General features: G+C 36.5%; 1 protein-coding gene across 1 annotated transcript in view; it reads left to right on the forward strand.

The window, feature by feature from the left end:
• The window catches only part of LOC135223507 (uncharacterized), a 590,163-nt gene that overhangs the window by 454,571 nt on the left and 110,592 nt on the right, over positions 1 to 25,000 (forward strand). The window contains 1 exon segment of the mRNA XM_064261950.1: positions 15,712 to 15,900. Coding sequence (XP_064118020.1) covers positions 15,712 to 15,900 — 189 coding nt within the window.

A 25,000-nucleotide genomic window follows, 5' to 3' on the forward strand; every position in this document is an offset into this window, starting at 1 on the left:
AATACACACGTTCCTTCTAATCAATGTACAAGATATGAGAGAGAGAGAGAGAGAGAGAGAGAGAGAGAGAGAGAGAGAGAGAGAGTTATAAAGTAGCTGCGATAGAATTTAGAAAAGTAAGCATAGAAGTCCTCGTTCGCTCTAATTAGAATAACTTTGTATAAATGGAGGAGAGAAAATCTCGTCACAGTTCCTGTAGTGTAATATTTTCCTGTCTGTTATTTTTATGTTTTCTGCTGTTCGATGTCGAAAAGGTCGCTTCCCTTACCCACTGCGATACTTCTCTCTCTCTCTCTCTCTCTCTCTCTCTCTCTCTCTCTCTCTCTCTCTCTCTCGTCTCGTCAGTGGCCATCCGTTATCGCTCTGTCCCTGCCATGATCTCTGGAGGAGAAATTTAAAAAGCAGCCTTTTTTTTCTCCCCGTTAATGTTATAATGAAATGCCACGAGCGAAGGACTTAGATTGCGTCTTATGAAATAAGATCCTTATCTGCGTCGTCGGAACCCTGCGATAGAGGACTGCGTCATGATGCTCTCTAAAGGCGTTGCTTTTTTTTTTACAAGGAGGCTTGAAAAATATGACTGCGGTAAATGGGAGATGTTCGCTCAAGGGAGGATCCTTAGAGATAATATAGTAGATAATGTTAAGTAAACAGACTGCTTTATAATATAATATATATATATGTGTGTGTGTTTTCGTCTGTATGTATATCTATGTGCTTGTGTGTGTACATACTCACCTCTCTATCATAAAAGATTCTTTATTGAAGGGGGCGGCTCAAAATCGTTTACAACAGATATTTTGGGATGAGGTTGCTAACCGCACGCCCTCCCCCATCCTAGTACCCACCCTAGCTAGGTGCAAACGAGTATTGTGCCACAGATAAGAACTAGGCTCATTACCTTCTGCTAACTTATTACGTTGATGAAGCTTTTCAATTTAAGAGAAGTTAGTGATGACTTTTAATCTCCCTTTTTGTGGTACCGTAGATATACTCGTGTTCTGAGCATATCTCTCTCTCTCTCTCTCTCTCTCTCTCTCTCTCTCTCTCTCTCTCAAGGAGTACCGCTTTACACGCCCTAAGCTTTTATTTTACGATGACATCCTAAATTCGAGAATCTCTCTCTCTCTCTCTCTCTCTCTCTCTCTCTCTCTCTCTCTAGTGCCGCAGTCCCTCTCTGGGAGTCAGGTCTCTGCTTTATTTTGTGTTTTATTGGATTTCCTTCCTTTTTTAACTCCCGGGGTCTTAGAGAAAGGTCGTCTTTGCGTCAGCATTAGTTGTACGAACGTGGAAGCACACTCGCGCAGAATTCGTTTAATCTAATATATTTTCGTATTTTAATATTCGATCTTCTTTTTCCTATATATATATATATATATATATATATATATACATATATATATATATATATAATATATATATGTGTGTGTGTGTGTGTCGAAGATAACTACAGAACAGTGAATTAACCTGGTCTTTTTTTTATGACGTAAAGGTTACTAATTGCATTCATAGTCTTACATGCATTTATCTCTATCTTGCTTATATTTATTTATATAGTTTACATTTTCCCGTTTCTGTCAGCCCTAGTGTTAACTTCCAGCACCCTTTATTATGTATAGTAATAACACTGATTATAGAGGAATAATAAAAGTGATTTTTTGATAAGGGGATGAATTTGTTAGGGATTAGAATTAGATATTTACGCGTTTATGTATAGACATTTACGCGTTTATATATGTAGACATTTACTTGTTTATTTATAGACATTTGCATGTTTATGTATAGAATTTTGTTTATATATTTAGACATGTACGTGTTTGTATATAGAAATTTACATGTTTGTATATAGACATTTACCTGTTTATATTATATAGGCATTTACGTGTTTATATATAGGCAATTGCATTTTTATAGATAGACATGTGTGTGTTCATATATAGACGGTTATACGTTTATATATAGACATTTACATATATATATATATATATATATATATATATATATATATATATATATTATATATATATATATATATATATATATGTAGGCCTTACAAATCTTCCTCAAAATAAATGATCAGATGAATAACAACTAGAAGCTCCGATTGTCTGTCGTCTTTTATTATCACATTTTTCTTATGTTTCCTATTTATTCCTCTCTCTTTTGGAGGCCTAGAGTCCAAGCCCATGAAATTTTTTGGCTTTCTAAGCCTAAAATGGCCTTTTACAACGTTCTGTATTCGGGAAGGCAAGTGTGACGAATTCAGGTTGTCACGGATCCCGGCGACGAGGATTTCGTCCCTCTATTGGATTTTCTCTCCCTTCAGAAAGATGGAAGGAGGCCACCTCCTCTCCTTTAACGCAGATCTTTTCTTGGAATTTGAGACTTATTTCTGCGGAAATCTGCCTCCGTTGTTCCGGTGTGTGTGTGTGTGTGTGTTTGTTTCTTTTTCTGGAACTTTTCTCGCTTTTTATGTCTGGAACTTTTTCGATGTTTTTTGTTAAAGAATCCTGAGTTTTTTTTTTTTTTTTTTTTTTTTTAGAATCCTGGAACTTTTTTTTGCCCTTTTTTTTGCAAGAATCCTGGAACTTTTTGCCTTTTTTTTCAAGATCCCGGAACAAACTTTGCTTTTTTTTTTTTCTAAAATCCTGGAACTTGCCTCTTTTTTTTTTCTAAAATCCTGGAACTTTGCCTTTTTTTTTTTCTAAAAATCCTGAACTTTTGCCTTTTTTTTTCTAAAATCCTGGAACTTTTGCCTTTTTTTTCAAAATCCTGGAAAACTTTCTTGCCTTTTTTTTTCTAAAATCCTGGAACTTTTTGCCTTTTTTTTTTTTCAAGAATCCTGGAACTTTTTTTCTCTTTTTTTTTAACAATCCTGGAACTTTTTTATCTTTTTTTAACAATCCTGGAACTTTTTTTTCTTTTTTAACAATCCTGGAAATTTTTTCTTTTTTAACAATCCTGGAACATTTTTTCTTTTTTAAACAATCCTGGAACTTTTTTTCTTTTTCTTTTTTAACAATCCTGGAACTTTTTTTTCTCTTTTTTTAACAATCCTGGAACTTTTTTTTCTTTTTTTTTAAACAATCCTTGGAACTATTTTTCATTTTTTTAACAATCCTGGAACTTTTTTCTCTTTTTTAACAATCCTGGACTTTTTTCTCTCTTTTTTAACAATCCTAGAACTTTTTTTCTCTTTTTTTTTAAACAATCCTGGAACTTTTTTCTCTTTTTTAACAATCTTGGAGCTTTTCTCGCTTTCTCTTTTTTCTTTCTTTTTTTTTTTGAATCATAGAAGTTTTCGCTATTTTTCTGAAAAATGCTCCAGTTTATAAAACTTTGTATTTCCGTGGAATTTATTGCAGTCTCAGCGTTATGCGTCATTGGCTAGAATGCGTTGTATATAATGGGAATAATGAAAGTATACATATTATATATATATAGTATATATATATATATATATATATATATATATATATATATATATATATATATATTTTTTTTTTTTTTTTTTTTTTCTGTAATAAATCACTTTCGGCGATGTTTAGAATACTACACATACATGAATGAGCGCCTCAGTGGCGTGATCGGTATGGTCTGGCCTGCCAGCTCGGGGGCCGCGAGTTCGATTCTCGGGTATTCCACTGAGGGGTTAGAAATGTGTATTTCTGGTGACAGAAGTTCGCTCTTGACGTGGTTCCGAAGTCAAGTAAAATCGTTGGTCCCGTTGCTGAATAACCACTGGTTCCAAGCAACGTACAAACACCATACAAACAAGCACAACAAGCAAAGACACATTTGAATGAGGAATTTGAGAGCAAGAGATTTCTAATTCCAGATGTAATAAGAAGTAATTCTCTGATAACTGATCTTGCTTCCAAATTTGGTCAAAATGTTAGTCGGGCATGGAGGGATGACGGAGCTGTTTTCCGCTGGAAGTTTTTATTTATTTTATTATTATATATTCTTTTTTTCGCTCGGTTATTTGAACGGGTAACTTTTTTTTTTAAGCCTGCTTTGTGTCAAGGTTGGTGATAGCTACTTTTTCCATTCTTGTAAGTCTACCGGTTTGGAATTTCTGATACTGAGTATATACTAGCAACAGTGTGGTATTATATATATATACTAATATATATATATATATACATATATATATACATATATATATCATATATATATATATCATTATATACTATTATATATACTATACATACCTATATATATAATATATATATCTATATATATATATATATTACATGCACATATATGTATATACTACACACACACACATATATATATATATATATATATATATATATATATATATATATATATATATATATATATATATATATATATATATATAGTTACATAGAAAAAGACTACATAAATAGATAGATAGTTTATCCTAACTTTGAAATGTCATGCGGTTACATACATACATACTGCACCGTAAGTCGGTAACGAAGAGCTAAATAACAAATTTATACTCGCAACGGCAAATATCGATACCGATAATAAGGAAAGTGGGAGTACTTTAAAGAAAACGAAGAATAAGGAAAATGGGAATACTTTAAAGAAAACGAAGAATAAGGAAAATGGGAATACTTTAAAGAAAACGAAGAATAAGGAAAATGGGAATACTTTAAAGAAAACGAAGATGCTCGAGAAATTAGAACAAAAACTCCCATTTGGCGCGAAAGATCATTTAAAGAGGAAAGGCGCCTACCTCCTGGACACCTGCTGCTGAGTAAGTGGGTGGGAAGGGCACCACCACCTGGTCTCACTTTCCACGGCCTTCGGATCTTAACGGACAATCCACTCCGGAGGAGCAGATGGGGGGTGGGAGGCCTAAGTGGGCGTGGGCTGAAGCTCATGTAGATTTATGTCTTTATCAACGAGGATCAAGTATGTGGGGAGTGTTCGTGTATGGATGGCTTAGTCTCTATTTTATCTTATCTCGTTCGGCCTTGAGGCGTCCAGGTCTGCCAGACAAATTTTTGACGGATGGAATTATTGCTCTGATGTAAATTTTCTTTTGCATTTCGCCCCATTTTAATTTTGTCATGCTTTTATTTTGTACTTGGATTAGGAGCGCTGGAGTTTTAACGCTCCAGATTTCCTGATCAAGAACAAGCAACGTAAAGACGAAAAATCCAACAAAGTAGTATACTTTTAACACTAAAGGTGTTTGGTTGTTTCTGTTCTATGTATTTTGATGTTCCCTGCCCCATCTGATGCTGTTGTATGGCCAATTACACGGCGTATTATAGCAATACCATATTTTTTCTTATTGTCCCAACATACCGTGTGTTCTTATTTTTAAATGTCACTTGCACAGCACTGCATATATGGTAAATGGCACGTGTTCCAGCATTTTCATCAGTTACACAGCATTTATACATAAGATTTCAAGTGTCAGACGTCTTACAGATTCCATGAATTACGAATCGCAAGTCATTACGTCGAATATACCAGTCACTACAACAGCTGCAAGACCTGCAAATCAATTGCACGACGTGTTTCGTGTGATTTGTCAGCCATTTAACATCTCGCAACACATAAATGTCGAAAGCGTCTCAGTGGCGTGATTGGTATGGTCTTGGCCTGCCACCTCGGTGGCCGCGAGTTCGACTCTCGTGCATTCCACTGAGGGGTCAGAGATGTGTATTTCTGGTGATAGAAGTTCACTCTCGACGTGGTTCGGAAGTCACGTAAAGCCGTTGGTCCCGTTGCTGAATAACCACTGGTTCCATGCAGCGTAAAAACACCATACAAGCAAGCAAGCATAAACGTCTGAAATTCATTGACTGTTCAGTCTTCTGCGCAGCATATGGAGGCAAGATCTGCCATTAAACCTGACATACCAGTGTGCGATTTTGTATGTCAGCAACGGGACGAATTCCTGGCCAGCAGAAATTATTACATCTTGATTGCACCCGAACTTGCCTGGTAAAAAAACTGGCTCCTCCATGAAAGACTGGTTTCTTTCTCACACAGTTGTAGAATTAACGGCGATTTTGTGTCGAAACGAGAGAGAGAGAGGTCACTAATCTTCTTGTGCTGAGAAGAGCAGTCCTTCGTGTGTTCCTTTGTTATATAAGGAATTGGAGGTCAGCTCTTTGCTCTCAGGTCAATGGGTAGTTTTAGTAGCGTTCCCAGTCCCAAGGGAGGATAACTCTCTCTCTCTCTCTCTCTCTCTCTCTCTCTCTCTCTCTCTCTCTCTCTCTCTCTCTCCTTCCTTTCTGAGGTGTCAAATTTTTAAAGACAAACCTCTACATGCATGACGTCTTTCCAGTTGTGGTACGATTTACAACAAAAAATACGGTGAAATATGTCAGATTTACATTGAAAATAATTTAATGTATTATTAATTTCAAGATAAATATATTAAATCGCTTAGATCCGACAAGGGATTAAACTGATAAATTAGTGCTTGAGATCCGAAGAGTTTGAAGATGAGTGTCCTGGTATTATTATACCTTGATTATTTAAATGTTATATACGGATGCTTTTGTGTGAATCAGATCATTTTTGCCTTTCTTTCTTTTAAAGTTTAGGTCTGACTGTTCTCAATATGTTGCTCTGAAATGTCTTATATTTTTGAAATTCAAGGGAAATATCGGCTGCCGATATCAGCGGGTTTTTTTTACCTGACTACTAAAGGACCATTGTATTTAAATTGTAGCCTTTAATAATGTTGGCTGCGAATATTACCGTCTTAAAAAAAAACTTGAGCTAAGTGGTTACCAACCCCCGTCTCACCTGTGAGGTTATCGAGATCGATCCTTAACCCATATGTAGACCAAAGCCGTCGATTGGGAACCTGATGGTTAGCAGACTGCGGTGGGTTGCAGTCAGGCACCAGAAAGACCTCATCCCAAAAATGCACGCTTGTTTATAGATGCCAGATGTTTTTTGTGGTGGAATGTTTCAACCAAAATCAAGGTTCTTAGATAACTTCATTGGATTCAGTCCTCAGAGTTTCCTTATCAGAAAAGGACGTGTTTTCAAAAGATGAAAAAGACAATTTTCAACAAGTGGATTTCAAGTAAATAAACATGAACATGCTGTATGTGAAAGGTCAGCTCATAGAATTCCGACTGACACTTAACCTGAAATATGTTTTGTCAGTGATTGCTGTTTGTTTTCTCCTAACCCCTTCCCCCACACCATATGTTTTGACCTATAATGGCAACCCGTCCAACTTGACCTCCTAACGTGCCAAAATGCTGTTTGCCCAAATCACGTACTTTGGTATTCGATGGTCCATTCTGTTCTGTTTGTAAGTGTGCGCACAATGTATTTGTGTACATTTCAATCTTTCATTAGAAAAAGATTGAATGATGTAAAAGGTAATAGACTAAGCTTGTCTATTTCAGCAGATGGTTGGAGCTGACAGAGGCACACCTTTTCAATACAGAAAAAAAAAGGGGGGGGGGGAGACAAAGAAACGCCATCCAACAAACAGGCCTTGAACTATCTCCAGATTATCATCATAGCAACAAATATGTGGGCCGTTTTCTTTGCAGAGTACATAATTCTCTCTCTCTCTCTCTCTCTCTCTCTCTCTCTCTCTCTCTCTCTCTCTCTCTCTTTCTCTCTCTCTCTCTCCACATATCTCAACATTTAGAGATCAAAATTCAAACTAAAATGGCAAAATTTGATTGTAATACATAAAATCACCTCTCTCTCTCTCTCTCTCTCTCTCAACATTACCCAATGTGACTTAACCGAGCCATGAAAACTAAATTGCGTACCCAATTTGTGTTGAAGGGTGCACAAAATGGGTGATTTCTGAGGGCCACAATAGCGCTTGAAAACCTTTCCATTGCAGTCAGGGCGATGTCGCGCTATTTGTGCGCATTCTTTAAGGTAGCATTGTTTGATTTTTATCGCGTTAAATTGAGCTCAATGAAGGTTCCCTCTTTCCAGCGACGAATCCGATGTAATCCGGCGGAGTCATTAACTTCGGTGGCAAACTTGAATCATAACAGTATCATGGTCACACTACTGTGAGGATGGTCGTGATTTATTCTGTTGCTCTTTACAGACACACACACAAATACACACATACACACACACATATATATATATACATACACATTCATACACACCCATATTCATACACGCATACATTCATTCACTCCCAATGTATGTGAATGTCAATTTATTTCTTCGGTCTTATTGACAGTACTAGCTACTTTGCAAATGCATCCTTACAATAAAAACTCTCTCTCTCTCTCTCTCTCTCTCTCTCTCTCTCTCTCTCTCTCTCTCTCTCTCTCTAAAACTAATCTATTCTATTTTGCATCCGCTCCCTTTCCAAACAACGTAAATGGCGTTGATGATGTTGCGAGGAGATAGGTATAGTTAATAGCCGAGCCTCAGGTAGCAACCCTTTTATTTCAAGAATCGTTTTCGTAACCATCACAGTGGGAGGAGTTTTGCAGCATTGCTTTCCATTCGTGTGAATCTCTCTCTCTCTCTCTCTCTCTCTCTCTCTCTCTCTCTCTCTCTCTCTCTCTCTCTCTCTCTCTCTCTTCTGGTATAGGTTCGTTTTTCATTTTCTTAAACCTGTCTAGAATTTTTTTTTGTCCAGATTTATCCTTTTTTTTTATGGTGAATGTTCTTTATTTTTATTTTTGCAGCAGTAGCATACTGTGTTTTTAAGGAGATCAATATTACAAGTTTTTAGATGTAGCGAGGTAAAGTTAAGGAGGTTAAGTTAAATTTGCCTTATTCAACCAGACCACTGAGCTGATTAACATCTCTCCTAGGCCTGGCCCGAAGGATTAGACAGTTTTACGTGGCTAGGAACCAATGGGATACTTAGAAACGCGACCCATACAGCTTATTGTGGGATCCGAACCTCATCGAGAAATGAATTTCTATCACCAGAAATAAATTCCTCTGATTCCTGGTTGGCAGAGCAGGGAATCGAACGGTAGTCGAGCAGGTAACCGACTCGTCCAACGAGGAACATAAAAGAAGTTAGGTAGCCTGAAGGAAGAGACTGAGGGAGCGAATGAATGCAAGGTAGAAAGCAATGCAGCTGGCCCGAAGGGACGGACTCTCTAAAGAACCTCTTGAAGTACCTCTGCAGCGGCCAGGCAAGGCACACCATCTCGTCCGCTGCTTTAATCATGAGTGATAACTGGCCCGCGTTTTTATTTGAGGACGAAAACCTGGTTAAACGATCCTGAAACGCAGAGTAATAAGATAATCCCACATTCGTTTTATTATTGATTTTTGCATCATTTTGGTTGATTGCGTTTGCTTGTTAATTCGTCCGTTGGTTTGCAGGAATAGTACGCAAAAATCTGCGAAACTGTTCAAAGCCTCGGGACTGGCAATAAGAATAGATTCTTGGAGAGGTTTAATCTGAATTCAAGAAGAAAGGGAAATCACTAGATTTGCGCATTCCGAACGTTTTTATTTTGTATTTATTTTTTTACTGGATTAGGGAAATCACTAGATTTGCGCATTCCAAACGTTTTTATTTTGTATTTATTTTTTTACTGGATTTTTTTCTTATTTCCTTTTTTACTTGCCATGTTACCCATTCCGACTTTTTTTCTTTTTTTTGTGAAAGGTGTCTTGGTAACGTCTTTTTTCACAAAATTTGATTCAACTTTTCATAAATTTATTAATAGAATTCTGCAGGTTCGCCAACGTTCATTCCATATTGTAGCATTAGGCTCTTTGGTTATGGTGAACGCGATTGTGTACGGTGTTCATCACACACACACACACACACACACACACACAACACACACACACACATAATTGCTCCTACAGGCATATTGAAGATAAAATTCATAGAACGGAGAATTTAGCTGACAAGAAGGATATGCTAAAATTCTCTCTCTCTCTCTCTCTCTCTCTCTCTCTCTCTCTCTCTCTCTCTCTCTCTCTCTCTCTCTGCTGTGCATAATAGTCACATAAGAAAAATTAAGCCCCCAGACAGAGAGAGAAAGAGAAAAAAAATCAGCTTTAATAAAGCAAATGATTTTCAGCACAAAACAATCAGCTTTAATAAAGCAAATGATTTTCAGCACAAAACAAAATCAGCTTTTAATAAAGCAAATGATTTTCATGGCACAACAAAACAATATCAGCAGGCGTCTGAAAGTGACAGTTGAGGAAAGCTTTCTCTCGAGGCGCACCTCCGAGTGGGACTTGGAGTGTGCTATTTGAGAAGAGTCTTTGGGATCTGTGGCTTTTCCTAGTGTTTGTTTTGTTTGTTTGTTTGTTTCATTTTTTCTGTTCTTAATTTTTCCATAAATTTGGCTTTTAACACTGACCTAGAAATTTTGAGAGGAGTTAAAGCCCTGGATAATTTTGGGAGAGGTAATGCCTAGAATTTTGGAAAGTTTAATGCCTAGAACTTTTGGAGAATTAATGGTCTAGAAGTGGCGTTGGAGTATATTGATTCCAATTTTTAAAGGGAAAGGTCGGTATGTCCAAGAGTGTGGTTAATTATAGGGGCATTAAAGTTGATTCCCACCCCACCTTTTGAAGAGACTTGGAAAGGATGATAGATGCTACACTGAGAGAAGAAGTACAAATAGGTAAAAAGGAGCTAGATGGGATTTGATGAAGTGGGAAGGGGAACAACAGATGTATTATTTTATTTGTCCTTGAGGTCCAAATAATGGAGAAATTCGGGGAAAGACCAAAGTGGACCTACATATGGTATTTCATTGACCTTGAAGAAAAGGCTTATTTGACAGAGTCCCGAGACAAGAGGTATGGAGGTAAGCCTGAGGGAAGAAATGGTGCCCAGCAGAAGTTAATGTTTGCGATTGATACAAGAGGTATGTAACGGAATGTAATTTACCAAGATGAGGAGGCAGCATTGGTTGGGAGACAGAATGTTTTTGAGGTGAGAGTAGGTATTACACCAGGGGGTCTGGCTCTGAAGCCCATTTATCTTTAACATAGTTGATTGGATGTTATAATAGAAGGCAAGTAAGGGAGACAGTTACCATGGAACATATTGTATTCGGGATGATATTTGTTTCTGTGGTGCAGAAGAGCAGGGAAGATCTGGAAGGTGAAAGTTGGAAAGGATGGTGGGGCGGGACAAGTACTGGGAGGAACAGAGGAATGAGAATAAGTAAGATCCAAGACAGAATACATGTGTACCACCACTTGAGGGGGATGAATAGAGAAAGTATTCAGCTTGGTGGAGGAGCAAATAAGGAGAGTTGATATAAGTTTAAGTTATTTGGGATCTTTTTGTTAACGCTGGAGGAAGTATGGAAGGAAGCAAAAGTAAAACATCGGGTACAGGCAGGCTGGAACAACTGGAGAGCGGCCTCGGGAGTTTCTTTGTGACAAAAAAGTGGCCGCTTAGGGTTAAAAGGAAAATTTCACAAGAACGGTGGTTAAAAAAAAAAAAAACAGCAATGCTGGTATGGTACGGAAACAGCAAGCATGAGAAAAGCAGAAGCAGAAGAAGATGGATGTGGTCAGAAATGAGAATGCTTTAGGTGGAATGTCTGTGGGTTAACAAGAAAGTGGATAGGGATGCAGAAATGACCTACATCAGGGGGTCCAACTACAAGGTGGTGGAAGTAATCAAAGAAAGTGCAGGAGGGGAGGCTGAGATGGTATGGACAACATGTTGAGGAAGAGTATGAGGACCACGCTGGGAGACCATACTATTGGGAGTGGTAGGTGCAAGGAGAAGAAAGAAAGAGGAGGGAACCAAGAAGAAAAGGGATGGAATGACTGTGTGAGAGGAGATTTAACATGAAGAAGGGAATTGATGATGCAGGTAAGTGGCTAAGATTAGAAATAGATGGAAACGGCTCATCTCCGAAACGGCGACCCCATATAAAAATGGGAAAAAGCTGGGAAGAAGAAGAAGAAGAAGAATGTCTTAGAATTTTGAGGGAGTAAATGCCAAGAAGTTTGAGAGAGTTAATGCATAGTATTTTGAGAGAGTTCTGATTATTTAGTAGTTTTTTAAAGCACGGATGTTGGTCATTCCTTCCTTGGAAAATTATTAAATACGTCTGTTAATCTAGAAAAAAAAACTCTAAGCACCAGTTTATTAACGGGAAAGGTCAAGCGAATGATAGCACCATTTTGAATGAAAAATGCGATAAGTGTGCAAATCCAATTGAATGGTACTCTACATAAGGAATGAAAACATATGTATAGTAAATTACGCAACGGCTTCCGCTGAGTAATTAAAAATAAATAAATAAAAAAAATAAAAATAAAAATTAGGTGGTCTAGAACGCTTTCGAAATGATCGCAACAATATTATCAACAATAAAAAATAAAAAAATTAGAAAACGTGTTTTAGACTTTTTTTTATGTGGTTATGTTTGGCCTTGGTTAGAGGCCTTTATTTTTATTTTTGTTTTTTTATTTATTTATTTATTTTTAACGATCATAGTACTTTAACCAGAATCATCTAGTTAGAGTCTAAGTCCCACGTGCCCCTTGTTCGCATGCAGAATTTTTACTTACTCGGGGAGTAAGCCCACCAACTACATGTTGTTTGCTTTGCTATTCCTTTGTTTATACTGGGGAACTAGGAAAAGCCTAAAAAGTTCTGAACAAAAAGTTGGTTTCGTTCGCGTTGAGTTAAAGTTAGAGGAATCTCAGGATAAGGATATTTTATTGATTTTATTTATTAAAATGCGAAAATGTAGAAAACTAAATAATGTGTCCATCAGTGGCGGATATGAAAGCATTGTCAACACAGTACAAAAGAAATTATTGCCTATAAGATCTAGAGTATTCATTTTGATTTTCGTCGGTGAAACAACGCTCTGTTTGATTGTAGATTTTAGCACGCGCCCCGAATAAGATGGAGGTCGGTTCACGCCTTTTTACCTGTAATTAAGAGGTTTCTTGTCTATATTTTCCATAGTAACTGAGATCACGGGAACGATTTCATGTTGATGGTGTTAAAAAATATAGAAAATAAATGAAATAAATTACATTATCTCATATATATATATATTATATTATAGTATATATTATAATATATTATATATATATATATGTAATATTATATTTTTAATATTTTTAATACTATATATATATATAATATATATATAATATATATATATATTATTAATATTTATATATATGTTTTTTATTTATATTTACTTATATATATATATATATATATATATACTAATTATATATATCATATATATATAACATATATAGATATATATATATATATATAATATTTTATATATATGTATAATGATAGTATATATTAAATCGATATTTTCCGTTATTTAATGACTTATTTCCTATTTTGTAATCATTGTAGTAATTGGTACAATGACAATACAAAGCTTGACTTGACGAAGACCTCGACGAAGACCTCGGCCAGCGATGGCTTCCTATAAGGCACCCTGCAGAATCGTTCTTGAGTCACCATTTTGCCCACCCCCGCCCTAGTTGGTTCCTCATCTCGCAACTGCAGGTGACACCCTTTCGATTGATGCTCAAGATTGCCACTGGAGGTATTCCGTTGGGCTGCGTCTGTTGCTAACCCCAACCTAAACCAAATTGGTCTACTTGAATTTGGATGTTGTCGGAAAGGGTATTGGTGTATGCCTGTCGATTTTGTAACTCTCTACTCTCTCTCCCATCTCGATCCGTCCATCCTCTCTCCTCGCTCTCTCTCGTCCTCCTCTCTTCTCTCTCTCTCTCGCTCTATATATATATATATATATATATATATATATATATTATATAATATATATATATAGTATATATATATATATATATGCAGAAGCCAGGTACTATGTCGTACCTCTAAGTAAATGGGGATACAATCCACAATGAAGTAAAATCCTCCTGTAGTTTAAAATATATATTTCTTGTACAGGATTTTACTTCATTGTGGATTGTATCCCCATATATATATATATATGTATATATATAGTATATATATATATACATACAGACATATTTATACATAAATACACAATCGCTCGCACATATATTTATTTATAAAACATTTTTACTTAGATATTTTTGAGAACCCTACAGATGTCTGATGAAAATCCCCTTCACGTTCAGTTCGACCTATCCCCAAAGTGATCTCGACGAGGGAGACACGAGAGGCCCCTTGATATTCACCAAGATAAAACACCTCGGTTTAGGAGAATTCCATGAATAATCAATCGCCCTTCAGGTGAACTCCTACTTGCGCCCCCAAAAAGTCTTGGAAAGAGTGACCATCGCCCTAGTTTGAAGAAGGCTCGCCCTTGTTCCTCACGTAGGAGGGAGCGGATATTTTCGTAGAATGTTTTATCCTTGGAAGTTGGTCCTCAAGGGCGGAGAGAATTAATTTATGGTGGTTGCATTCTCTACGGATATAGACTCATATGCATGTATATCCGCCTGTAGATTTGCACGTTCTTTTAAAATTTATGTTAATATTACGGTACAATAACTATTTGTTTAGTACTTATGGTAATTATACTTTCGTATATTCCCTTATTTTATCAAATAAATGTTACGTTTGAGGCTGGGGATTTAGGTCTGAACACCGAAAAAAATGGTAATTTCTTCATGCTATTGTGGCATATATATTAATTCATGATAGAGTACCGAATAATTTTGAAAAGAACAAATGAGTCTGTAATTACTTCCATCTCTCTTAATTCCTTCCCCAGATGTTTGTGCGATCTGTATGTTTTACTCATATTTGGTTATATGATTAACAAATATTAAAAAAAAAATAAATGTTGAACTGAATCTGGGCGTTAGTGGACAATGTTTGTAATTCCTGAGGTGTAGGAATTGATATTGTGCTTCCTTTACAAAGAGAGGGGTAATTAGGCACTACGCTTGAAGTACAGGAGGTCCTTTGCGTATATCAGGCTTCCTCACCGCCTGAGAACCTGTCCGTCCGTAACCGGAGTCCCTTGGGAATCAAAAGTCTGTAGTGTAACTTGGTGCGCGCGTGACTTTGCAGTGCGTGGTTTCAGTCACCTGATCGTCACTGCTGGCATTCACGAGTTGGATTTCTCCGCTGGTTTGAAATGCACGAGAGAGAGAGAGAGAGAGAGAGAGAGAGAGAGAGAGAGAGAGAGGATGCAGGTGCACGAGAGACGAAAAACAATATGGCTCTCGACTTTGAAGTTGAAGTCCGTGCAAGATTTCAAAAAATATCTGGCCAGCTGTTACTTGGAATTCGCGCGTGATTTTCGAAGCTAGCTTGTCTGTGATGAAAGTGACCTCGGGTTTTTCTTTAGTATCTTAAAAATTTGGGGCGCTTTGTCCATCAAACATTTATGAACCGAGTTGATTTTTTAGACTGCCGTGATATTAAAAACTACCTTCTGTGGGCTTAGAAGAAAAGTCTTTACCAGTAGTTAACTTCAGTCTTGCATATGCGACACATCTGATACTATCAGAAGAACAGGGATGATATATTAAGTCGCGTTACCAGTTTTCTTTTTATTCATTTATATCAAAGGACAATGGGACAGTCAATCCTATGTCCTTATGTCTTAACCCTTAGGATTTGGAAGTAATAGAACTGGAAAGGCTAGGTCAAGATCCACAGCAATCAAGTCCCATTTTACAACCGCCTTTCCATTTGTTAAATAAAATCCACTAACAATTTTTTTTACAACAATTTTTGTCTTTTTTTTTCAGGGTTTGGTGGAACACAGAGCACTATATTTTTTACAATAATTTTTGGCTTCTCTTCAGGGTTTGGTGGAACTCGTGCAGACGCTGCAAGATGCCATGGCCGTGGAACAGCAGACTTTTGACAGTCTGACACAACAGCTGGAGCTAGTCCAGGACCCTCTGCAGCAGCAGAGGCTTTCAGCTGCCTTATGTACCTCACAGACGAGATTGGCCAGACTTTGCTCCAGAAACATGAGGTGCTTCACACAGGTAAGTTGACGTTTATTAACTTACAGATCATATTGTATTCTCATTGCGACGAAATAAGGGCAAAAAAAAGAAAAAAAAAAATCTTAGTAAACTTCCAAAAACTAAATGCTCATAGGTTTCGAAGAAAAAAGGAAAGAAACACGGTATTGATTCTCTTCACCTCAAGCTTGAAAATAAAAGTGGCAAATCATTATATAGAAGCAGCTTTGCAATTTCAGAAAATTAAGATTTGGAATTGAGCCAGGTAAGCCAACTGTTGTAACATAAGGCTAGTCTAACTTGTTTAATGTAGGAGTAAATGGATTTCAGCCGGTAACAAAGGCGTAATTAACCTGACGAGGAAGAACTTATTTGGTAATTGGCAATTTACATTATTTCTTGCTTCTTCTTCAGTCCTCAAAAAGCCGATATTGGAAATGCTGCTATTTATGAGTGTGAAAATTCCCCAAACTTTTACTCTGTTAAGTCTGTTAATCCTAATTACTGTAATCTCATGTTGTTGTTGATTCTTAAATATATCTTTAAGGTTAGCATAGGCGAAATTTTGCCATCGTTAATGGCGAGATTTCAGATTTTATCTGAACGAGACCTGCATATGAGTTCTTTACTTATAGTCACCCATGAAATATTGAAGAAAAATGGACATCGAAGCATTCAAAGAAAACGAGTCCTTTTTATTCAATGCCTAACTCAAGGAATAATAATTCCGTTGAACTGCCGTTTTCTATAAAGGAAAACTCCTACGTGCATGTTCAGTTTTCAGGAGAAATATTGATATTAGGGTAATGAATAAAACTGAACGTTTATCATTATTTCTTCGAAATTCGAATAACACACACACACACACACACACACACACACACACACACACAACACACACATATATATATATATATATATATATATATATTATATATATATATATATATATATATATTTTTATAAACTTAACAAATTACTTTATTTCCTTTTGCGTTGTTGAACCATTTGAGTAAAAGGCCCCAGATATAATTCAGATCGGAATTACTATCGGATTTATTAAGTTCGTGTCATTTCCATAACCGCTCTCTATTATAGTAATTATGTTATGATAAAGTATAAAAAAATATTGACTAAACCAGAACTACATTTATGTTCAAGTACTAAATTAAATTAGTGGGTAGAAAGGCTGGGAACGATGGGCAATTAAGACTTTGAAGGCGTGGGCATCCAGTGATAGCCTTTTCCCTACCGCTCACCTGCCTCAACTTTTTTTTTTCTTTTATCCTCCCGGGTACGCGTGCTCTCTCTCTCTCTCTCTCTCTCTCTCTCTCTCTCTCTCTCTCTCTCTCTCTCTGTATATATACGTGCGGACACTTCCACACCTTCGGTGATTGTTTTCACATACTCTGCTGCAGGCACGAAATAGAAGTTCTAATGATATATATATATATATCTATATATATATATATATATATATATATATATATATATATATATTAATAATTATCATATCACCGTGATTCATATAAATTATTCGAGCTACAAATGTCATTTTAATACCTAATTCGCTCTACCTCGGAATTAATATATTTTCATATATGTAGTAAACCGAAGGGGAATTTTTTTAGTTGATAATAATTTCGTCCTCTCGTGGGTTCGAACCACCGCCCAGCGGGCAGAGAAGAAATCAGAACTTCAGTGAAGGTATCTGTGTTTTGATATGGTATCCATTTAAGCATGTCATGTTAGATGTGATTTCTGATGAGTTGTCGAATATGAATTATAAAGTGGTTCGAACCCACAAGAGGACGAAATTATTATCAATTAAAAAAATTTCCCTTCGGTATTAACGTGAAGCGTAGCCGGAAAGAGGCAGTACACAATTTCTCTCGAGCTGAGATTAGATTTAGCCGAGAATGGCGCAAGAAAACTAGTATTTGCCATGTACTGTACAATCAGTCCTCGTACTCGGGCAAGCAAGCACACCTCTATTGTCCCTCCAGGTCTTAACAGCAAATCCCCGAAGTTCTTCTTCTTCTTTTTCTTCTTCTTCTTCTTCTTTTAGGTTGTTTGCCGAGATCATTTCTCCACACTCCGTAATTATACTGAAAAAAAAATTATTTTTTCCCAGTATCTGTAGTGTGCATTTTCCCTTTGACACTGGAAAAAGATATTTCGATGCTTGCCTCCATTCTCATTTCGCTTTGATTTTCGGAAAGGTATTTTGATTGCGAACTTCATTTTTGTTATTGTTTTCATTGCTTGTCATAATTTTCTTTTGTAATTCCGTAAGGAAGGTTGGAGTCTCACTTTTCATCACTTCGTGTGTTTATTCCTTTTTAGGGAAACTTATCAGTGAATTGTTAACTTTGTTTCATTCATTTTGTGTATTTTTCCATTGAATGGGAAAAGTTACGCTGAATTGTTTACGTGCTTGCGTTTGATTTTCCTTTTCGCCTTTGTAGTCTATTTTCCAAACAGGGAAGTTGGTGCCCAAAGTGTTTGTAGCGAAAAGTACATACGGGAAAATATTTTAGTAAATATTAAAAAAAAAAAAAAATCAAAATGATGATTTGGTATCAAGGTTTAATAGATTTTATTCCGTATATGTACTTCTATTATTTTACTTAACTTTTTTTCGATATGTATAGTCCCTATGCAGTGCGAAATGCATTTTTCCCCAATGCTTAACTATTTGTGATCTCCTTATGTGTATTATCGGCATTTATTCTATTTCCCTTGAAAAAGGAAATGTATGAATATTCGCATTTATTTACTTTCTGTTTTTGAAGTTCATCCGAAGGTGCAATACACATTACTGTCCTAAAAGTGTTCTCCTCGCATTTTGATACATTTTTACCTTTATGTTAATTTATGAATTTATGTATTTTTCTCTTTGAAAAAGTGGGTCTCCTCTTCATTTCCCTCTACCTTCTTTTACTTCTTCCCCAATAAACACCATGTTCTTTGGAGGCTCGAATTTCTAGTCACTGGCCCCATATGGTGGGCTTGTTCCAGATGAATAGGTTTCATTTTCTGTAGAATAATAATAATAATAATAATAATAATAATAATAATAATAATAATAATAATAATAATAATAATAATAATAATAATAATAATAATATGCTGGAAGTAAGCCCTCTTTTAAATAAGTTTTATTGAAAGTAATTGCTGCCTCAGCTGCGTTAATTTTATAATTTTTTCTAATTATCGTTTTCTCATTGTTGCTTAAACTGCGCTGCTCACCAGTTTAAGCAACGATGAGAAAACAACAATTGGAAATAATAGAGAAGAACCTTTATCAAATTAACGCAGCTGAGGCAGCAATGACTTTCAATATATAAAAAAAAATAATTTTATTTTCCCCTCTCGGAGCAGGGAACATCCTTTCGTCCCAGTCTTTTTCATTTCACCCAAGGTATATATACCTTGATTTCACCTTTCTCTCTCTTCCGGTCGCGGGACGTCCCGAGCCGAGAGGGCAGGGGATTCAGCGGTGCGTGAAGCCAACAGCAGGTAGATTATCTCCCCAGGAATATTTGGCGACTGGGAACAAAGGAGAAGTCGCTGCTTGTGAATTTTCCTCCGGGCAAACCTCTCTCTCTCTCTCTCTCTCTCTCTCTCTCTCTCTCTCTTCGATCTCTCTCCTCCTCTTATTATTTTTTATTTTTTTTTTTCGAATGGCCCACCAGTTTTATGTTTCCAATTCAGGCTTGCTGGAAATAAGTAATAGAAGAAGAAGAAGATGAAGAAGAAAAAGAAGAAGAATAGAGAGAGAGAGAGAGAGAGAGAGAGAGAGTGTATTAATTTTTCGGTGTCGGGTGGAAGAGTCTTCAATTAGTCGTTGTTCAGTTTTCTTATGCACAGTAAGTTCATGATTACCCCACGAGTATTATTCTGATTTAATCATTGTTTATCATACACACCAACTCATATGTATATATATATATATTATATATATATATATATATATATATATATATATATATATATATACTTATATATATATATATATGTATGTATGTATGTATACATACTCTCCACTATTAGGAAAAGAAGATAAATTTGATCACCTATATTTGTATACACACCTAGCATGAACATGCATTTTCATATCCTATCTGGTTGCCCGCAAGTCCCTCTTTCCCCGACGCCTGTCCGTGTGAATGAAACCGGTTTGTCTCTGCTGCCGAGAGATACTGGAGTACATTCTCATTACTCCCGCGGCAAGTATGGCTTAGTGGCAGTCGTATATTAACCGATGTTTATTGTCCGCTGGTGTAAGAAGACTCCGAAGAAGGGATCTCCTGCAACAGGTGTGGCTGCGGACAGGCCCCCAGCCTGGAAATACTAGTAGGCGATGACTAAACATTCAGGCTGATTTTACGTTGGGTGCCTGGATAGTCTGGATAGTCTTTATATGTGGAACCAGATGTTACTTCTGGATATCTTCGCGTGTGGAATCGGATTGCTTGTCTGTTCGGAATATGTTCATCTCTCTCTCTCTCTCTCTCTCTCTCTCTCTCTCTCTCCTCTCTCTCTCAACCTGTGGTTGTCGTCTTCCAGTTTGGGAGCGTTTTGTTTGTCAGGTTTAGAATCGTCTTACCGTTTGGCTTGGAATCTGGTGGCCTTCTGTTCCTAATCATAATCTTATGGCTGGAATCAGGTCATCTTCACGTAGGGAATAATGTGTGGAGAGAGTTGACAATCCTCTTATGTTCTAATAAACTTGGAATCGTGTTATAAGCAAGTTGGAATCGTCTTATTTTCAGGCCAAAGTCGATATACTCTCGAGTGGGGATTCACGCCATCACCTGGTTTGATATCATGCTGTTTTCAAGTTTGAAATCAATTTGTTGTCAAGTCAGGAATCAGTTTATGTTAAGGCCTGGAATCAGGTTTTTAAGGGCCGAAATCAGCTTATTTAAAGGTCTTTGGAATCGGCTTATACTACGGCCTGTAATCAGATTATTTTCAGGTCTCTGGAATTAGTTAATTTTAAAGTCCTCTGAATCAGTTTATTTTAAGGTCTTTAGAATTAGTTTAATTTAAGGTCTTTAGAATTGTTTTTTAAGCTTTAATTTAAAGTATTTTGAATTTTTAAGGTTTGGAATCAATTTATTTAAAGGTCTGGAATCAGTTTATTTTGTCCTTGGAGTCAGCTTATTCTAAGGTCTGGAATCGGTTTGCTTTAAGGTCTGAAAGCAGTATATTTTAAGGCCTGGAATCAGTATATTTCAAGGTCTGGAATCAGTATATTTCTTGGCCTGGAATCAGTATATTTTAAGGCCTGGAATCAGTATATTTTGAGCCCTGGAATCAGTATATTTCAAGGTCTGGAATCAGTATATTTTAAGGCCTGGAATCAGTATATTTTGAGCCCTGGAATCAGTATATTTCAAGGTCTGGAATCAGTATATTTCAAGGCCTGGAATCAGTATATTTTAAGGCCTGGAATCAGTATATTTTGAGCCCTGGAATCAGTATATTTCAAGGTCTGGAATCAGTATATTTTAAGCCCTGGAGTCAGTATATTTCAAGGTCTGGAATCAGTATATTTTAAGGCTTGGCATCAGTATAGTTTTAAAGTCTTTGGAATCAAATTGTGATCGAAGGCTTCTTTTGGTGTCCTGGGGTTGTGTACTTGTGTACAAACTATTGCGTCATCCCAAGGGGTGTGTTGTAAGATCTTAATGATGTCATCGTTATAGAACTCTCAGGCTGCGTGAGGTATTTTGTAACTATTAAAATTTTGAACTACTTTGTAACGTTATTTTGTAACATTTATCCTTCCTGTTACGCTGTAAGGCCATCACGTATCCTGCCAAATCCTTTTCATTCTACAAAAAAAAAAAAAAAAAAAAAAAAAATGTAACTTCAGTGATTCTGGTTTTCGAGAGTTTTGTGACATTTATTCTTTTGTGTCACAAGTGATATCCAAATCCTTTTTCATCCATAAATATGGTTTCCAAGAATTAACATGGTTCAGTTTGAATTCCACGTAGCATTGCTTTTACATCAAGAAATCGTTTCTTCACATCCAGTTCAGTTAGCACTGCGTTGACATCACGAATACCATTTCGTCCCACGAAAGCCCCGTGTGTGAGAATGGCTGCTTAAGACGACCCTCAGTCATTCCATGGGCTTGCCAGACCTGGTAACAGGATGTACGTAACTCCTGCGATAAAGGGTATAGCAGTGGGTAAGGCCGTTAAGAGAGTGACCCCGCTTAGTGGGTGGGTAGCGCACTGTGCCCTTATCGCTGGTAACATATTCGTTTTGTCTTTTCCTGTCGTTTCCTATCCTTGACTATCATCGTATTGCATCATCGTCATCATTTCCTTCATTATCATTTTTTTTCTTTTCTTATCATTCACTATTATCATCAGGCATCATTCTCTCTCTCTCACTCTCTCTCTCTCTCTCTCTCTCTCTCTCTCTCTCTCTCTTATTCGTTCCCGATTATGTCTCGTTTTCAAAACTGTCTTTTAATGTCTTTATCATATATATTTTTGTAGTTTTCTATTTTATTATTTATTCCACCTTGCGTTTTTCATCCCAGAATTCCATTTTGTGTTTGTTTGTTTTTTGCTTTTTGAACGTCTCGTGTTTTTTTTTAAACGTCTTCCTTGCTTTTTTATCCCTCTAATGTTGTCTACTTCTCATTCCTCATAATTCAACAACTTTATCCATTTCATTTTATTTTCTCATGATCCTATTTTGTCATTATCCTACTTTTTCATTAACCTCGCCTATAAATAACATATTTTGTATATGTAATGTTCACTTAAACCAAGTCTAAACTCTTTTTACCTATCTTCAGTATTCACAAGATGATAATCACCTATGCGATCCAATTTCGACCTCCTATTGCTCATCCCAGCTTAATCTCACGTTGGTTAGAATTGGATTCTGCCTCAACCCCCAATTAATTATTAATCTTCTTTTCCGCCCAACTAGCCTTAGTGTTTCCGAGTAGATAGGCACTGCTTTTCGCCGTTCGGGGGTCCACCACTAATTTTTAAGATGTGGGTACGGCGTGGCAAGGAGGGAGTGTCACTTGTGGTACGCAGGGAACATACACATTTATCTCTCTCTCTCTCTCTCTCTCTCTCTCTCTCTCTCTCTCTCTCTCTCTCTCTCATACATTCATGGTACATACAGAACGTCTCTCTCTCTCTCTTACACTCATGGTACATTGGGAACGTCTCTCTCTCTCTCTCTCTCTCTTTACATAGGTGACGCATCTTTCATGCAGCCTTTTCATACATTCTCACCTTGGTAGCAACATCGTCATTGGCCTTTGTTGTTGCAACGACAGTTGTTTTTTTCCTATGAATTATTCACGCTATTGGAAAGTAGAGGCGTATTTGGCGTGTTAAAGAGGACGTTCACTATATATCTCGTTTTGCGTTCATCGATTCTGTGAAGTGTTACCATATAATTTTATGACAGTCGTTCATTGTTTCATTTTAAATTATTTACGTCGGAGAGTCGTTTCAATTTTTGCGTTCATCTCTCAGAATTTGTGGCTTCAGATGACATACATACATACATACATACATACATACATACATACATACATACATACATACATACATACATACATACATATATATATATATACATATATGTAAATATATGTAAATAAATATATATATATATATATATATATATATATATATATATATATATTATATATATATATATATATAGACTACTGTTTGCTTTTTATGTAATGGTATATCAGTCTTTCAAGGCAAATATAGCACGAAGAAGGATTGTAGACATAATTACTTCAGTATTATAACTACTTCAAGGTTAAACAAAAAATATAACCCTTCCAAGAATTTAAGCTATTCCAAGCACCAACGCCAGGAATGAGTCATTCCACCACTTGTACGAAAGGCATAGTACGTATTGTAGTACAAAAAAAAAGTATAGTGGGAATGACGTAATAGATGTGAATTACCGTTGAAGAAATAGGATAATTTGATATCTCATTAATATTAATCAGAGACGTTTGAGTTTACATCCAGCGTTTGAGAACCCAGGCTTCAAGAATGGACTTTGTCCCCAGCGTCAGTGGAAGTTTTCTTCTCTCTCTCTCTCTCTCTCTCTCTCTCTCTCTCTCTCTCTCTCTCTCTCTCTCATATGCACACATTGCATCTCTTATTCCCAATGAAATTTCATGTCATGGCGATTATTTTTATTTTTTTTAAGCAATATGAAAATTGCAGAGCTTTAATAATTTTTTTACGCTAGTGCATGCATAGAAGTGTGCGTTTGTGTTTGTGTGTGTGTATGTATGTGTGTGTGTGTGTGAGAGAGAGAGAGAGAGAGAGAGAGAGAGAGAGAGAGAGAGAGAGAGAGAGAGAGAGAGAACCATGATGGGAAGGCCCGTTGAATATTAGGGATGGGCTTTAAGGTCAGTGAATTTGAAACCAAGGGTGCGTTTTTATCGATGAGAGAGAGAGAGAGAGAGAGAGAGAGAGAGAGAGAGAGAGAGAGAGAGAGAGAGAGATGAAGTACTTTATTTCTCAAGGATATTTCGTGGGTCCCTGTTCTTATGTCTCAAGAGTAATGGTCAATTAACTTATTTTACATGCTAAAATAACTCTTGTTTCAGATCTTCATTCTTGGCTCTGATAATTTTTTTTATTGAGAGAGAGAGAGAGAGAGAGAGAGAGAGAGAGAGAGAGAGAGAGAGAGAGAGAGAGTACTAATGCTGTCCCACATTAATCCTTTATTTTGATCTATTTTTTATTTCATTATTATTTGGCAGTGCGAATGATCTTAAACGCACAAGTAGCATTAGGACAACTCTCACTCACTAAATAATTTCAGTATAAACGGCTTTTCATACCATCTTTATAAAGCATCATTCCGTATTTAATATGCTCTCGTTGTCTAACTGAAATTTGCAACTCAAATCGAGGCACATGCCATAATATGCAATGGCCAGAAAATATTTCAGCGGTTAATTAAGAGACCGAATCGGTCATAGTTGCCATAATCAGCTTCTTTTTTAATATGGATATCATGAGGTAGTTACTTTTTGTTTCATTTTGAATCGGGCCTTCGGGGTATATCATATTAGAATATTTGCTTACCG

The sequence above is a fragment of the Macrobrachium nipponense genome, chromosome 10, assembly GCF_015104395.2.
Source record: "Macrobrachium nipponense isolate FS-2020 chromosome 10, ASM1510439v2, whole genome shotgun sequence".
NCBI classification, from domain to species: domain Eukaryota; kingdom Metazoa; phylum Arthropoda; class Malacostraca; order Decapoda; family Palaemonidae; genus Macrobrachium; species Macrobrachium nipponense.